Here is an 18595-nt window from a genome sequence, read left to right as displayed (position 1 = left end):
TTGCAGACAGAGATAGAGACGGACAACTAAGTCAAGCGCGTGAATCGTTCGTTGTGAATTATAGCGTTTGTTTAAGTTAACTGGCTGTGGGAATTAAGTGTATTGCAAAGTTGTATTGAGAAAGAATAAACTAGTTTTATTTAAGGAAGGACTTGTATTGCTGAAGTTTTTCGGATAGAATTTCTACGGAAAATTAACAAACGAACACAGAGACGTAACAGTATTGTATTGGTTTGATTCTTACATTTTTCTCAAAAGTGATGAAAAATTGTAGATCCTTTTTAAGTGGCGAAACAATCACATAATTAGCCAGCATTTTTATTGAGATTTTTTAGGTCTGGCTACTAGACTTGTTTCTTTCAAGATCCCTAGGTAACAAATAAAATTTATAATTTCTCTTAAATTTGAAAAATAAAATATTATTTTGATATTATTACACAGAATTTTTTTAGTATTAAAATGGCAACAGTATTTATTAGCTTTTATCAAAAGTTGGCATGAGAAAAATACTTTTTCAACATTTTAAAAGTAGATATTTATTTTTTGCTTGTAATAAATATTCGAAATAGACATAAATTGGTATTGATTTTTTAAAAGCTTATTTATGTTATCTGTTAATAAGTTACAAATTGTGAAACTATGGGCTTATTTTGTATAAAATTTTCAACATTGTTAAATAGTTTTAAAACTTGTGAATATTGCAAAAAAGTGCTTTTTTTTTGCACATGGTAGAAATGGGCCAAAATTAAAACTATTACCTGTAGACATTAATAAAATATCTAGCTTAGTGCAAAGAAATATAAAATTTATCGAAAAGATTATTATCACAGAGCTCCAGAATGTAATCACATTAGGTGCTAGTGACAAAAGTGATAGATTCAGATTAATATTGGATCATGTGTTTGTGCTGTTACATGAGGTGTTTTAATCCCTAATAATTCTGCTGTTAAGTACATTATAAAAAGATATATATTAATTGACAATTTTTAAAAGTTTACATCAGTTTTTGCATAACATTTTTTCTTTTCCATAAGAGCATAAATGAAATCATCTTATAAATGCTTGGTTAGAAAATTAAAGTTAGATAACATCACATCCCAATTTAATAATATGTTTTCACACTATACTGTTCCACAAAAAGATTGATTTAATGGTTATAAACTAGATTATCTGATATGTTGAAAAAAATTGCCAGTGTCCTCAACCCATTTTACATCACAAGCACTGAATATTTGTTTTCAAATCCTTGAACTTTGTAATCACTTGGTGATATTACTACATAAACACACATGTTTATGAACTTAATTTCATCAAAAGTCATTTGGTTTATCTAGCACTTTTTGCTTTGATATTTGCCCTTTAATACTGAACTCAACTTCAAAGTAACAACATTACATCATAGAGTAAATGATCAGGAAGTACTGGAGGTCATTATGTCTTCCAGTATATTTACTGAAATTCATTTTTGCACTAAAATGTGTAACTCTAATCTGACATATTTTTGTGATTTGTTTGTGCTTGTACAGTAATAAGAATAAACTTCCCAGACAGACATTCAGATATGTTTCTTTTGATCTAGTGAGATTAGTACATATGTTATCATGCTGTGTACACCTACAGTACATTGATACTATAATGTACTGATACCTTAGAATAATAAGTTTTATCTGTAATATAAAATCTCTTATGTAGTATAGTGAATTTTGGAAAAAAATCCTTATATTATTTTAAAATAACCAAGTTTTGCTCTGCAGAAGAACATTGCTTCCAAATAACCACTAAAAACAAAGTAAACTAGATACTATATATATATATTTAAGTCATAGTTTAAGAGTTAAACCAAAGGCAAGAAATGTTTGTAAAAATATAATTAATTAACTTTTTTTTGTAAATTTACTTACATGTTATTCAGTGAGCTTTGGGAATTTTTTCCTTTTTATTAGTTAATTTTCTGAATTTTGTGTGATTGATTGATATTTTTAATATTGCATCATTTCATTTTATAGCCAAATATACAGTAAGCCTATATTTTAAAGTACAAAAAGCTCCTTTACTATGATTTTTAATGAAAATTTATGAATCAAGAAACGTCTACATCTTTTTTTGTTTGCATATTTTAAATTTTTTTATGAACTGATCATTTTGTAGTTAATATTTTATTCATATTTTGTTTTAATCCTTTCATTTTAGATATGTGTTTGCATAATTAAAACAGACAAGATTTTTTGGAATAATATAACTTTTGTTTTCAGTTACTGAAGCAAAGGATTTTATCTGTTGGATAACTTTTCATGATAATGTAAAGAATCTAGATAACTATTCAATTCAAACTTTCCACTTTTAAGGGTAGGGCTGCAGCATAAAAAAAGTATACATACAAAACTCTTCTTAGTTCTTTTCTAATATTATTTCTTAAACACTTTTCATAATGCACTGATATTTCATTCCACATGTGTAGCTGAAGATAACTATTCAATTTTTTTAAACTTTATAATAATACTTAATCTGTATCAAATGTTTGATTATTTTAACAGGTATCAAATATGCTGAATCAAGCGTACTGAGATGATTAAACAATGACAATCATTATAAATACTTCGACCCTCCATTTTTCCAAGTTTGATTTGGTTTTTATGTATGAAATGATCAGTTATCCCAAATGAACACATGACACTGTAAGGGAACATCTCAAAATATTTCCCATGATGCCTCAGTTGAAAAATAATTTTTTCGTCCTTGCACATATCCCTTTAAATCAGGTCAGATCTTTCTAAAGGCCATTTCAACTTCAGTTTTAAGTTGTTTGCCCCAAAACAGTATCTTCTTATGCATTATCCAGTTCTATGTGTGAAACTGCTTCAAGTAATTTATGAAACAACAGAAATTTATTGTATTTAAATACAGACTTTAATTTTTGTTACATAAAAAAAAGACATCAGCCATGGACCAAAACTTGTACCCTTTTCATAAACTGAACCAAAAGCAGCAAGGAACTTTTAATAAAGTTGGAGAACAACATAATAGTTGGAAGAAGAAAGATGAGACTGCTCCATCTAAACCTCAAGGTTTGAAGTCAACTGTTCTGATTGATCCTTTTTTTGAACCAAGAGTATTACGTAAAAACAGTGTTATTCAGAAGTTTATTCCTCCAAAGGATATAGTGTCAAAAGTTTTAGTTCTTTTCACTGGTGGAACCATAGGAATGCTCCAAACTAGAAATGGAGGTTAGTAATGTTTTATTTTACTTTTGTGATGCATTTGAAACAAGGTGTACCATGTTGTATGCGTGGCCTTGAAATACTTTTTTTTCTGAACTTTATAATAGATATTTGTGATGAGTTTGTGACTTACTTTTTCTCATGCATTGTTAATCTCTGTACAGCCTTCCAGAATTCTTGGTGCTACTGTAGTGTACAGTCTACAAAGATATTTACACTATAGCGTGCAGTATACACAGATACTATTCATCATCACAGTTTTAATGATTCACTAAAACATAATTTCTTGCTAAATAATTTATATCTATCCACGTTTTTGTTCAGCAAATAATAATGATTTAATAAGTTGTGTGATCCAAAAGAGTACCTTAAATTTAGGTTATAATTGTGCTAGTTTTGATTGTTGGAATTTATTTAATTCCAATTATATTTGCCCAAAAACATTATGTAATGGTATTTTATACTTTATTAGTTTAAAAGCATTATTTATAATAAATGTTGCCAATTGCAAGTAAACAAAAATTAAAACGGTGATGATGATGATGATAGTATCTGTGTAAGACCTCATGCTATAGTGTAAATATCTTTGTAGGCTGCATGCTATAGTAGCACTGAATTATTTTTAAACTGCTACTAAGCTTGCCAAAATATCTGAATTCACTTGTGCTTCCACTTTAATTTATTATAAAACAATATTTAGTACTTTTATAACAAAAACTTTACTGATCAAGCTATATTCAAATCTTAAATGTGCATTGCAATATTGAGTTTAAAGAGGTTATAATTTCATTGTACAGGGCACTGGTTAAGCCACATTTGGAATTTTCTGTTCAGTCTTGGGCTCCTTACCTTAGGAAAGACATTGAATTGTTGGAAAGAGTTCAGAGAAGGGTTACTAGAATGGTGCCTGTGATGGAGGGGTTGTCAAGGAGGAGAGGCTGAAATCTCTCAAATTGTTTTCTCTTGAAAAAAGAAGAGTTGGGGAGATCTGATTGAGGTGTTTAAGATTATAAATGGAATTGATAGTGTTGATGCATCATCTTTTTTAATATTTAACAGTGAGAATAGTAGGACTAGGGGACATAAGTATAAATATTGGCAGGGTAGGAGTCATCTTTAGCTAAGACAATTTTATTTTTCTAACAGGGTGGTTGGCCTTTGGATGTTGTAGAGGCAGTAAATTTAAGTGAGTTTAAGAAAAAGCATGATAAGTATATGAATGATAAGGGCTGGCTTTAAGATTATTATTTTTAATTATTTTAATTTAGTTTGGAGGTTGGAACAGCCAAGATGGATCAGTAGGTCACACGTTGTCCCAAAATGTTATATTATTGTTATACATATGAGGTATGAGTTATTTTAATCATTAAGTGTCTTATAACAAATGTTTGTTATTCTGTTTTTTTCTACAAAATCTAATATCTTATTTATACAATAGACAAGAGCAGATTCAGGGGATGGGGGTTACTACCACACACTATATTTTGTCAAGCAGTGTTTTCATAAATTTAAAAGCAAACTTATAAGTAGCATAAAGAGCTATAAAAATTGTGGGGTTTAAATTCCCCCCCCTTCTTCCCATTAAATGGAAATCCTATATCTGCCCCTCCTGTATCCCATGGCCAGTTTGTTCATAGGAACACCATTTCTGAGGCACTGGTTATATTCTCTCTCTCCATTTTTGTCTTTGATGATTTGCAGAGCTCTTTCTGTGGCTTTCTAGGTCATATTGTTAGTGAGAACTACAGTTGAAATGGTAATTTTCATTTTTGTGATCAATCTTCCATTTTATGTAGTGATGGCTCCAAGGTGTGTCTCACACACTTACTGCTGAACCATTAGGAGGGTGAGGGGGGGGGGCACCTGAAAGAGTGGCATCCTTCCACAGATAGTTTATTGTGTGACTTTGTACTTAACTACAAATAAAAACAAACATTTTCAGGCTTCTTGTTTCTGACAAAGGTAAACTATGCTGGGGTGTTGCCACTCTTCTCTTTTTCTCTTCTCAGCACTAATTTCTGTTCCATTGAATACTGCATTGCTATGCAGTCTTGTTTTTAGGTGTACAAGTTCTTCTCCTGATACCTGCCAAAATGTCTGTCATCTGCAAGGTATAGGTTTCAGATTCATCTTCCTCTACTCAACACAGTCTCTTCAAAAATTTCAAGGGCATTTCTACCATGTTTTATTCCAGAAAGAAGTTAAAGGGACATGGTGGTAGGAAGCATGCAGCCTTGTCTTACACCTACAGTGTTGTGAAACCATTCACTCATCATATCCCCTACTAGAACTGACCTATCTATGTTGCTGTAGAGAGACCATATGGTTCTCACTATCCCTTATTGTTTCTTCATTACAGCTCAAAGTGCTTTATGCCATACTTAGTCAAAATCTTCTTTGTAGCCTATAAAGTTTTGAGACAATTCCTTCTGATATTCAGATATTTTTTGCACACTATTTTGAGATTGAAAAATCTGTTAAACTGTGCTTCATCCAGTCCTGAATCCCACCTGTTCTTCTACTAATAACATTTCCACTTGATGCTTTATTCTGTTCAGGAAAATGCAGCAGCATTTTGCTTGGATAAGTCAATCAATTTGTCATTTTTGATCAGACCATTTGGCTCAAAGTGTCTTTTGTACTAGAGGTGTTTGGTGAGTATCACTTGTTGCGATATAGGTTTAACCTCACAGTCATTGAGATGCCTTGCATGGCTATCAGATTCTTTCATAACTTTACGTATGTAACGTCTTATGTGAGCAGTCTAGGCAGGTCACTTAACTGTTTTAATTACTTTAAATACACAGCACTGCCTTTACATTTTATAAACTTTGTGCATTCAAATACAAAATACCACAACTAAAAAAAATGTTTTGTACACAAAGTATAAGTTTTCTCTTTAGCATATTTTATAAGAATTCAGATGACGTAAATGAATGCAATTGTTGCATGCATGTATTTACAACCTACTTTTGTACATTAAGGAATTCATATTGTTTTTTCATTTACATTTTTTTTAATGTTCGATTTGTCTTGTTTGGAATTTTTCTTCACCTTATTATTTTTCTTTAGTTTATGCACCACAACCAAATTATTTAGAGAGAAATATCCGAAAGTTTCCAGAATTACATGATCAAGAATATATCAAAAGAAATTATCCTGAAAAAGATAAAGTTCCACTTGTTCTTCCGTAAGTAAATTATAAATTTACGAAGGTGACATGGTTATCCAAGATTTGTTTGAGATCAAAATAAAATCTGTTTTTGCCAAAGTTAAGGTGCACAATATCCTTTCTTTTTCTTCTTCCAGAAACCATTTTTATATTTAAAAACCTAGATATTACTAATATTTTTATATAAAAATAAAACCTGTTTTTCATTTCATATTAAGAAGCCATGAATGAAAGGAGAGCACAATATGTCAACCACACAATATCTGCCATACCCAAATCTAAATGTTAAAAACGTTATTTTTAATACTGAATGTTTATTTATTTTTGTTATCATTTTTAACTCAAATGTTTTCAGATTGAGGAAATACGATTTATATTATATTTGTATTTTTAATCAAACTGTTCATTCCACTTCTTTTTTAGATAACTGTAAAAAGTACTCTCGTATAGTGCTATTTATACAATTTGGCTTAAATTTTACTTTTAGATATCTATCATATATTTAGTGCCTAAGTATTAATCAGTGATTAATAGCATAATCAAAAGATAAATTTATAGTTTCAAATTTTTTCTACATATTTTTTTTGCTATATAAGTCAAGTGTTCTTATACAAATGCAAAAATCTTTCTAGTACAATATGTGTACATACTGCAAATTAAAGTGGAGTTTAAGCTAATTTATGAAACTTGTTTGAAAACTGATAACTTTATTTAATATTACCAAAATAGCATGCTCATTAAAATGTAAAACACTTAGGATCTGAAAACATTTAATATTGAAATGCTAGAAATGTTTTTGTTACTTGGACATGTATATTGGCTTATTGTACAAGATTGGTTTGTTCTGAAAATTTTCTGCAGGGAAACCAGAGACAATAGGAGGGTTATCTACACTATATACGAATATGATCCACTTTTAGATTCTGCAAACATGACAATGGATGACTGGAGAGCTATAGCTTTAGGCATTAAGGTATATGCCATTTAACTTTGTTTTAAGATATTGTGAGATCACTGTACAGTCTGGTGTAAAAAAGGATATACTTTTGGAACAGAATTTCTTTTCAGTCAGCAAAACATTGCTTTCATTTTTGAAGATGTACAACTTGTGCAAAGTTTGCATGAACTTATCAGTGATAATAATTTTTTATTTTTAATACTCAAGATTTTACATTTGTTGCCAGATATAAAAGGATAGTATATGAAGACCTGACTGAATGATCTGCTAAGGTCTACTATTTTTAGAAGAACGTCTTTGTTTGTAAAAAAAAACTATAAAACTGAACGTTTTAATTCAAGCTCATTTCATTTTTACTTTTGTTTCTGAACAAAGAAAATTTGTATATCTCAAATTTAATATGTATGTTTTTATACACTGTATTCATCCATATAGTTCTTTTATTAAAGTTTATTTGTATTAATATCATATTGATTTCCTTTCACTTTATTATTAAAAGGATAACCAATTGTCTAGAAAAGACTTATATAAAGATTTATTTTTTTTACAGAAATGGATTACAAGGAAAGAATATTTATTTTGGTAGTGACAGAATATGACGGAACTTTTCAGTTCTAAATGTTATATTTAATTCATCATCTGCACACTGTTCTTGGATTTTTTATCCATCTAACAATGCTGTTATTATTATTCTTATGGAAGATTTCTATCACTACTTTCATTATATCAAATATAAATATTTTTTTTATCAAACAGAGCTTATAGCATTTCAAAAACTTTAACATTAGATACACTGTGTGTGTGTGAACATATGAGAAGAATTAAGCTCTTTTACTTTAATGTCAGTTTAATTTCATTCCTTTTGTATTTTAGCAATACTATGATACCTTTGATGGATTTGTGATCCTTCATGGCACTGATACACTAGCTTACACAGCATCTGCACTCTCCTTTATGTTGGAAAATCTAGGGAAAACTGTCATTCTTACTGGATCTCAGGTTAGAAAACTCTCATTTCTAAAAGAAGTATTTAGTGTCCTCTGGCGAGGGCTTCTAATGCTAAAAATTAGGTTGCAATACCCATTGTGGGTACAGCACAGATCGCCCATTGTGTAGCTTTGTGCTTAACGAGAAACAAACAAAAGTATTTAGTGTTTTTAAGAGTTTTAATAGATTTATTGAGTGTATAAGTAAGAAATACAAAAATCAACTTTAAAAGCATACACTGTAAGTACAGTTTATTTGTTGTGTGTATAAGTAAGCTTCACATAATGTGTATTCTTTGTATGTATTTTTTGCAATAACAACCTTTTTTAAAGATTAAGTTGCATTTCAGTATATTATTTATTTCATATTATATGATCGAAACATAACTACCTTTGCACATATCTCTTTAGATTTTTCTTTCACAAAATATCCACAGGCAACCTGAATATGGTTTTGGAAGAAAAATTTAAAGCAACTTTTTTGAGTTCAACATCTTTTTAAGATGAAATGGTAATACATTATGCAAGTGTGTGTGTGTGTTTTTTCATAACTATGTTTGTACAGCTAGAAACAGTAGAATTTTATAAATATATTAAAAGGTTATTTTTGTAGATTTCATACTGTTAACATTTAAATATTGTGAAACGTACATATAAAATGTTAAATTTTGTTTTTTCATAGATTCCACTATATGAGCCCCGAAGTGACGGACGTGAGAACTTCTTGAACTCTTTAATAATAGCAGGAAATTACTGCATTCCTGAGGTAGTTTGTTAAAGTTATTGATGGAGAAAACATCAAGGAATAGTTTGTATAATGTGTATTTATTGCTTTGAACATAATAATAATTATCAGTAGCTCTTAATATAATTGTACATGAAAGAGTTATGTTTGAAACTTGCAAACTTGAAATAATAGAGAGGTTTATACTGTTGTGGGCAATTTATTAGCCATTGACTTCCATGAAAACACAGAAATAAATTAGGTAAAAATGGCACCAATCTCCAGCCCATAGCAACACCATCATCCTGATCATACAAATTTCCATTAAAAAGAAAATGAACTTCTTTGGTAGCAAAGTTCCTTAATTTCAAATTTTGGAATTGTCACACTGTTGGAAATGTCATTGTAAAGCAAACCAACACTGTGTGTGTTCATATATAATGATTATTATCAAGACTGGCAGACTGCTCTTTACCGTCAAACTTCAACTGTTATATTTCATGTGAAAACTCAAAACTGTCTTTTAAAGTATACTTATTAGTGGTAAACTTCTTCAAAAATTGAACTAAAAAATTATCTAAAGCATGATTTTAATTTCCAACGTTAGAAACTATTGGACACAAAGAATATCATTCTTTCTTAATTCCAGGCAAACCTTAAAAATACCTGGATGACTTCTTGATGGTCTAATATTCAAATATATTTTTTCATTAAGAATATCATTTTTCTTAATTTTCAGCCAGTGTCTTACCAACTTGGCTTTACTTTTATCAGTAGAATCATAATGCAACTTTACAAGTTTATTAGAATCACTTACACCATCTTCTACTTTCTTTAAATAATCAGCTTTATATAAAATTACAATGCTGTTTTCTTGGCCCAGTACGAATTGCAATTAATAACTATTTGTTAATTGTTTATATAAACCTTTTTAAATATAGATTAATAGTTCAAATGAGTGATGTTAATTACAATAGGACTCCTGCTCATTGTATATAAGTTTTTATTGTTTAATTTGTGTATTTATGAAGTTTAATGCATCTATACAAAACGTTTCTTAATTTATACATTGTCATTAGACATTGTTTCTAATAAATGTTTCGAAATATATTTATAGCTACTGCTTTGAATAGAAATAAATTTAAAGTACAAAAATTGCATGATATAAAATATTGACCTGTAATACTTAAATCTATGTATTTTTTTTTAGGTATCCATACTGTTTAGCAATCATTTGTACAGAGGAAACCGTACAAGTAAAGTCAATTCAAATAGTTTTAAAGCATTTAAATCTCCTAATATGATGCCACTCGTGACAGTTGGAATAAATATTAATAGTATGTACTTTTTATTAATCTAATTATTGTAAGTTTGCCTTTAGTAACAACATGAGTGCTTTATTTTATTATCATTAACTTTTTCTTTTCTTTAATATTCATTTTCATAAGGCCTTTAGTATAGGTATTTTACATGCAATAATAAATGAACTATACTGTTTTGCTCATTCAATCCCAGTTTAAGTCTGTTGGTCAATAAACTTTTATTTATACACAGCTCTTTTTGGCCTTTGCAAATGAGTAGAATATTACAATTCCTTTATTATTAAATTGATAAATGTTAGTGATGTTGTAGCTGAGTAATAAGAAAGATAGAAAATTTTGGATTTTTTTTTTGTTTGTTTGTTTTCAGTACATTGGCAGAATGTCTTCAAACCAAAGCAAATTGACAAATTTCATGTTCATGACACACTGAATCCTCATGTTGGTCTTTTACGACTTTTTCCAAGTATTACAATGGAAGTAGTGAGTTTTTACAACTTTATCTTGTATTTTACGTATTACACATTAAAATTGTAAATCAGATACTTTGGCTTTTGTATTTTACTGGATAGTTGGAGTAATTGAAAACGGTATATTTGGAAATATCCATTTTCTTTAGTTGATTATTTTTGTGGTATTAATCAAGTTAATCAATTACCAGGTAGTTGGAATAATCAAAAACAGTAATAGTAGGAAACACTAGTTGATTATTTTCATTACATTAACCGATTTAACTGTAATTTTGATTAATTGAGTATTTTACCTGACACTAATTGATGTAATTGTTACTCATAGGTAATTAAGTTCTTTCAATTTACTTTCTTGTATTACAATTACATACTAATTACCAAAGACCTAGCTTATTAATACAATAGAAATAAAAGGACTTTTTGTGAATTTACTCTTGTATAGGTTAGAGCTTTCTTGATGCCTCCGATAGAAGGTGTAGTGTTACAGACGTATGGAGTAGGAAATGGTCCTACTAATCGAAAAGACTTGCTGGATGAACTAAGACAAGCAACTCGGCGTGGAGTAATTATTGTTAACTGTACACAGTGCAATAGTGGATTGGTTGACCCAGCATATGAAACTGGAAGTGTAAGTAGTATCCTGTTTTAAAAACAGTGTATAACCAGTAATAAACCTTTTCAGCTTTCCCCTAAAAAATTATTTGTTCACTTAAAAATATTACAAAAGATGTGAAAACCTAACCAGTTGTCTATCAACCTATACCATCTTATATTGTAAACTGTTTTTAAATTTTTGCTTAATTATATAAAATATAATGGTTATTTCAAATCACTCAAAAAAATGCAATACAATGTAATTGATATGTATTTAGTGTTATAATAACGAGTCAGTTCATGAATGTATGTGTGCTATCTTACATAGAATCCCAGTATTCCTATTGGCTAATTGTACAGTGATACTTATATGTTCATACAAGTGCAAAAGTAAATGAGGTTTAACATGCATTGTTCTATACAAATGCAAAACTATGATGTTTATAACGTTATTTGTATAGAAAATTACTTCAGTAACATAAACATGCACAGAAAAATACATTAAATTAATTCTTTACCTTTCTGTGGCTTATAAATAATGTAATACCATTTCATATCGATAGAAATTCCAGTAAGTGCTGAAAATTGACAATAGGCCTTAAGTTTAAATAAGCTTCATATGTGAAGCACAAGTTTATCTGCTGTATAATCTATGGTAATTAACCTTAATAGTCACTGCCACAATTTCATTCATTTTTAATGCCCTACAGCTAACACACTGCAGGAAAGAAAATAATTGCTGGTTTTATATGATATACGAGTGCGATTTAGGTACATATACACACAAGAAATTTGCAAAAAAGACACGTTTACTATTGATTTTTATATTTCTTGGTACCATAATCTTAAAAATTTCCTATTTTATAATTATTATATGTTTCCAACTATATCAGTAATGGTGTCTAATAATCGACAGTGAGACCTAAAGTTTAAATATGCTTCATATGCAAAGAACAAGTTTACCTGCTAGGGTAATAAGATATTACACAATTTCCATTATTGGTGATAGTGAACCCAATGCTTTGTTAATACTTTAAGGGAGATGAGAGAATAAAAAAAGAGTTAATACCATTATGGAAGGAAAAAATAAAATAAATGAAATACCAACAAACAAAGACAGTTGATTTTTACATTACTTGATACCATAATTTTAAAAATTCACTATTTTATAACATCGATTTATAAAGAGTTCAATCAAGAAAAAAATCTCAAGAGCTTAGGCAAAGATGGCAAATATCCAGAAAGACAAGGTGTTTATATATAAAATGTTGTGTACAGAGATATATTTTGTTTATAGTCATTCCATGTTTTTACACTACCTTATATCTAAGTACAACAGCTACATATTCTGTCTAGTAGGTTTTTGTTTCATTCATGTCCAACTACATAATACAACAACAGCATTATGTAGAGGATTTAACTTCTTAAAGCATATAACCTTCTCATATATATTGTATTTTACTTAATTATGCTACATATGTGAAAATAATCTTTGGGTTGTAGCTAATATGACACTGCACATGCTTTGTATGTTGGAGATGAAGGATTCAATCTCATCAATATTCTTTTTTTGTTTGTTTGTTAAACAATGCTTCAGTAATCAGTTTAGTACATACATTGTACACAAAGCACAAAGTTATCCTCTAGTGTATTATTATTATAACTTACAATAAAAATGTTAACCTTTTCTAATAAACATTATAGAACAAAACTTATAACAACAAACATTGTTTAAATTAATATTTCATTTTGTATAATGTTTAAGTCTTCTAGTTTCCTTATATTTTAAGTAATGTTCGATTTAGAATTCTCTATCATTTAATTATCACTTAAAGATTGGTCATTTAGACTGTAGTGTCATAACTGATGTGTGTCCAAAGTCTTGCATATATTGTTAAGATCTTCTACCAGACTCTTGTCACTAAAATATATTTTCATTTATTTAAATTTAATTAGAATGTCAGCTTAAAATAACTTCATAAGTTGTTAGTGTTATCTTCATACTAATAAAAAATATGTTTTAAATTGCTGAATTCATTTCCTTTTGAGGGAAAACATAGGTAATGGGAAAATATATTTTCCAGATTCTTTGGTAGAATATACATTCAGACACACCAACAGAATAGTACAGTATCATTTCTCCCATTTGTGCTGTATAAATCTTCATCTTCAAATTTAGCAAACAGCAAAGTCTTTGGTGATGTAATATCATAAAATCAAGTTAAATTTTAAATGTTTATACTAGAACTAGTTAACAGTTATTAGTAAGTAAATTTTTAACTGTGCTACACTGTAGATGAGTTACATATACTACCTAATTTTTATCTTATTTTTTGTTTCTGATTGTTTAAAATATAAGCAACAGTTATAGTAAAAATGGAATTGTCAATGAAAAGCAAAAGAAAACTTTCTTAATTTAATCAACTTCAGTTTTTTTTGCTACTCAAAACTTATACGAATTAATTAAATAACCAAAGATATTTTGGGCTAGCTGAAACTGAAAACACCATTAATATAAGCTACAGTTCACCACTATAAAATAGCTTGTTATAATCTATAACTTGCCTTTATCCATGGTTACTGATAAAGAGAGGAATTCCTTAAGTTTAGTCTAATGCAGTGATAAGCAGGAAAACTAAGAACAGGCTGGGCCTTATGATTCTATTTAATTTAATATGTTCATATTTAGTAAAATATGGAATACTTGTATTTACAGTCCCAATTTATCAAAAAACAGCAATGATTCACTATCCTGATGTTTATTTATATGTATTAAGAAGTTTTATGAACAGTTAAAATATTTTTAGAAAAAAATTTAATATATGTAATGAAGGTTGTAATTTTCTTTGTTGAGAACAAACATTTTAACACTTGACCAGTTTATCGAACATACAAGATTGTTTTAATCAATAAGACTTAATATGATACCTGTGTTAAGTTTGTGATAAAAAATTATTTGGAAGGTTTGAGTTTGGCATTAAAATCTTCTGAGCATTAAAAAGACTTTTTATACTTGAGTTCTAACGTACATACCATTACAGGCCTTGTTAGAGGTAGGAGCTGTTCTTGGTTCTGATATGACTCCTGAAGCGGCTCTAACCAAGCTTAGCTATGTTCTGAGCAAATCAGAATGGTCACTTCAAACAAAAATAAAGGTGAGAAATTTCTTCAACTATTCTAATGTATGATATGAAAAGATGAGAATCAATTGGTTAATTAAAATTATATGCCAACCACAACAAAAACTTGAAGCTCTAAAATATATAATACAAATTGCACATGACATATATGATTCCAACAACTTAAACATTGAACAAAAGATAATTTCTGAGGTTTTCATTCATAAAAATGGTTACCCCAAAGGAAAAATAAAAAGAAACAATCAATGAAACCAAAACAAGTAAACTATGATACATTCAAGCTGTAATGGGCAGTTATTGTATGATAGTTACTGAATTTTGAATTGTATTTATTTAAATACTAGGAATATGCAATCAGTGGCAGTAGCATGCATATCACCAACTCAAAGAAGTTTACATGAGAATAGGAACTCAAATATATAAAAGCTAAACTAAAATTACAGTAAGGTTAGTCAGCCCAAGATTGTCAGTCTGGAAATGAGAGTCAGTTCAGATAGAAATTGCCACAGTTAGTTATAGGAATGGAGCAAGCCTCAGCTTCGAATTAAGTTTACCAATACTTTTTAAACCATATAAAAATCAAAAGTCATCAGTTAAGTATCTTAAGTTTAAGGACAACAGAAAATTATTTAATTACCATTGTATATAACAGGATTAATAAAAGTATTTTACTGGATCATTAAGAGTTTTTCTTTTTCCATGAAGTGTGGTGTAAAGTGGATGAAACTGGTTAGCTAATCAATGTGTTTTTCATAATAAAGACTCAAAAATTTCTCCTATAGGTTCTAGAACTTTCTCACAAGAATTGTATCAGTGTTATGTCATTTATGTTCATTGCCGTAGAAGGCAGCCCTTGTAAATGCCACTTTTTTCTCTACATGCTTATTAGTTTATTTGTATGCTGACCTCAGGTCAAACATCTGATGCCTTTCCAGCATATTCCTTCTACTAAGAACTCTTCATCTGTTTTCATATCACATATGTCTTATTACTTGAAATTGTAATGTGATATTGGTATACTTTAGTTCCAATTAGTACATGGTGTCAGGTGGAACATTATCTTACTTTACCCAAATTAAATGTTGGTCCTTTATTTATTTTAATGTTACTCTGTTAAAGTTTTTACATGTCTCTGGCATCACGCTGACACAAGGTGTAATTTTCGGATGATGCATATTATTAATGTACAAAGTACACATGTCGTCAGCAGTTCTTGTACTAGATCTTTGTTCATATTCAGTGTGTGTTTCATTCCTTTTTTTTAAGTTTCTAGTCTGCATGTGTAATTTAGTTTTCTTCTTGTTAACTACTTTCATTTAATATATAACACTAGCATGTAATCATTGTGAATATTCTGGTCAGGCTTGTTTTGTATTTTTAACTAAAATTACTTCAGTCTTTTCTAGTATATTTAATTAAGTTAATTTCATCCATTCTATTTAATTAAGCTTATTTTAAATGGAACAAGAAACCACAAGCCAACAAATACAACTTTATCACAACCACTATTTTAAACATGTCAGTGACAACCTTGTCAGAATATCTAAATGCCTCATGAAAAACATTAACATCAACTTGTTAATCATACAGAAAACAAGAATAAAAATAAAGAACATAAGTTAAAGAAATTATCCCAAACATAAGGAGAGCACAATAATAATATATGAAATTAAATCTGAAACATATAAAAAATTTTAGTTAGGTGAAACTGGAAGAGAACTGAACACTTTAAAGGACTGTCATGTGTATTTGAACATTTGAAAGAAACCAGACACACCATATCTGAAAACTGTTAAAATTATGCAAAGTAAAACTGATATAAACAGAATAACAATTGTGGAAGTCATACTGATCAAAACATTAAAATCCAGTTTGAACAAATATCCTGGAACTCCTTTATCCCCACTAATTGTAGTCCATATAATTCCATATAACATTTCTGACTTTGTTTTTGTAAATAATTATACCCTGGAATGTTAAATACTTATAATTACAATTTGCACAATCAATAATAACCATTACACTTTAAATTTGTAATTGATGATAATCATATGCTAACTAAAGATGGCCTACTCCTATGGACTGAAATGCTGAAGTTTTAAAAACTTAAAAAAAAACAAGACTTTTATGCTTGTTAGAATTAGAAAAGTTGTATAGATAAATTTAATATTTCTTTCTTTATAAAAGAAACAAACAAATGTCCCACTGCTGTTACTTCTATACTTTGATAGATCACTAAATAATAGATGTAGAACCTTTCTTGAACAAATTAGACTTTATTATTGATACATGTAGTAAGTATAAAGAATTTATTTTAAGTAAATTTCCACCAAAAAAAAAGATTTATATTTTAATTATACTGCATACTTTCAATCATTGAAAGGCAGAGCATAGCCAGGTGGTTAGCTAGCTCAAAATGAGAATCTGGGGGTTCATAGTGTTCCTAGTTTTTGCTGTAAAAACACATTCTACCTCTTGGGGACTATGGATGCATTATAAGAATGACAGTCAAATCACTATTCAATCAGACAAAAGTAACCCATGAGGTTATTTGTGGTAGGTGCTGTTAACTAGCTGCTCTCATTCTACTCCATCAGTTACAAAAATTAGGAACAGCTATTCACAGGTAGTCTTTTGTGTAACTACATGAAAATTTGGGAACAAACAGTTATATAAATTTTAAAACAAATTCTTCTTGATCTGTTTTAATACAGATAAATAAAATACAATAAAAATCTATTTTGTACAAAATAATGAAGTTGGCTTTTTTTATTCCCAAATAAACTATTTTGAGGACATGTCATGACTGTATGAGCTTATCAAATATTATGACTGTACCTTCAGTTATTATCAAGGAATTGCTTAGATAGATAACCATTAAATAAACGACAAATTTTAAAGAATATATATATGGGTCTAAATAATCATTTGCTAGTCACTATACATAATGAAAAGTTTCTGAAAGTGAAAAAAAAAGTTTCATCTGCATAAATGTGGTTAAATATCAAAACTTTTATACCACCTAAATAGTCCATGTTGAAAGAGAAATCTGTGCAACTTATGCATAAAGTGCTGACCAGACACTATCTTAAAAAGTTTTATCCCTAAAATTATAGTTTTTTGTGTGTATAATATTCACTACTGGTGGAGTCCGTATGTTGCACAGTGTTCAGTAATTTTACGTTTTTACTTGTTACAACTCTCATTGTAAGAAACTTACCAAAACATGGGTGAAATCACTTTTTTTTTTCATGTAAGATACATAAAAGAGTCCAACAGTAAGGTCTGGCATGCCCAGGTGGTTAGGGTGTTTGACTCGCAATCTGAGGGTCATGGATTCGAATCCCTGTCCCACCAAACATGTTCGCCCACCATGGGGGTATTATATTGTGATGGTCAGTACCACTATTTGTTGGTAAAAGAGTAGCCCAAGAGTTGGCGGTGGGTGGTGATAACTAGCTGCCTTCCCTCTAGTCTTTCACTGCTAAATTAGGGATGGCTAGTTCAGATAGCCCTCATGTAGCTATGCACGAAATTCAAAACAAATAAACAAAATCCAACAGTTAATGTTTTAAAAACCAATGGATGATTGGACAGAATTTGGTGATATGATGTTGCATCATTGTGTCCCCTTGACAACCAAGCAAATGCAATGGAGAATTTCAGCCAATGATTATGATTTTTGTGCACCAGGAAACCCAGGAATGGGGCACACTTATACCATATTCTATTTTATTACTCATTACGATCTCTGCCAACCTACCCCCAAATCTAGTTTGTTGTATGCTCAAACTAGTGCATCATCCATTTTACATATATATATATATATATATGGCTGGGAGAATTTTTTTTATTGTTTTTTGAGACAGAAAGCATCATCATTTCATGCAAGTTGTGTGTCAATTAGTACCACAATGGCTGAGATTTTTGTCTTTATACAGTAGATTTAATTATACTTTTTTTCGCTATTATATGTAAACTTAACCTTTTGAAACACAATTTGGATTTGATAGA

General features: G+C 29.3%; 1 protein-coding gene across 2 annotated transcripts in view; it reads left to right on the top strand.

Moving 5' to 3' along the window:
* Positions 1 to 872: 872 nt before the first annotated feature.
* The window catches only part of LOC106459421 (L-asparaginase-like), a 30469-nt gene continuing 12746 nt past the window's right edge, over positions 873 to 18595 (top strand). The window contains exons 1-10 of one of the 2 annotated variants that reach the window (XM_022385922.1): positions 873 to 919; positions 2535 to 3224; positions 6291 to 6408; positions 7252 to 7363; positions 8222 to 8347; positions 9017 to 9100; positions 10269 to 10395; positions 10748 to 10860; positions 11290 to 11475; positions 14483 to 14596. In XM_022385922.1, coding sequence (XP_022241630.1) covers positions 2942 to 3224; positions 6291 to 6408; positions 7252 to 7363; positions 8222 to 8347; positions 9017 to 9100; positions 10269 to 10395; positions 10748 to 10860; positions 11290 to 11475; positions 14483 to 14596 — 1263 coding nt within the window. In that variant the 5' untranslated portion in view covers positions 873 to 919; positions 2535 to 2941. Of the gene's footprint in view, positions 920 to 2372; positions 3225 to 6290; positions 6409 to 7251; positions 7364 to 8221; positions 8348 to 9016; positions 9101 to 10268; positions 10396 to 10747; positions 10861 to 11289; positions 11476 to 14482; positions 14597 to 18595 lie in introns of those variants that run through there. The other variant, XM_013919041.2, reaches the window with a different exon arrangement.

The sequence above is a fragment of the Limulus polyphemus genome, unplaced genomic scaffold, assembly GCF_000517525.1.
Source record: "Limulus polyphemus unplaced genomic scaffold, Limulus_polyphemus-2.1.2 Scaffold606, whole genome shotgun sequence".
NCBI lineage: Eukaryota > Metazoa > Arthropoda > Merostomata > Xiphosura > Limulidae > Limulus > Limulus polyphemus.
The sequence above is the reverse complement of the archived record's forward strand: the minus strand, read 5'-3'. Positions and strand labels throughout refer to the sequence as shown.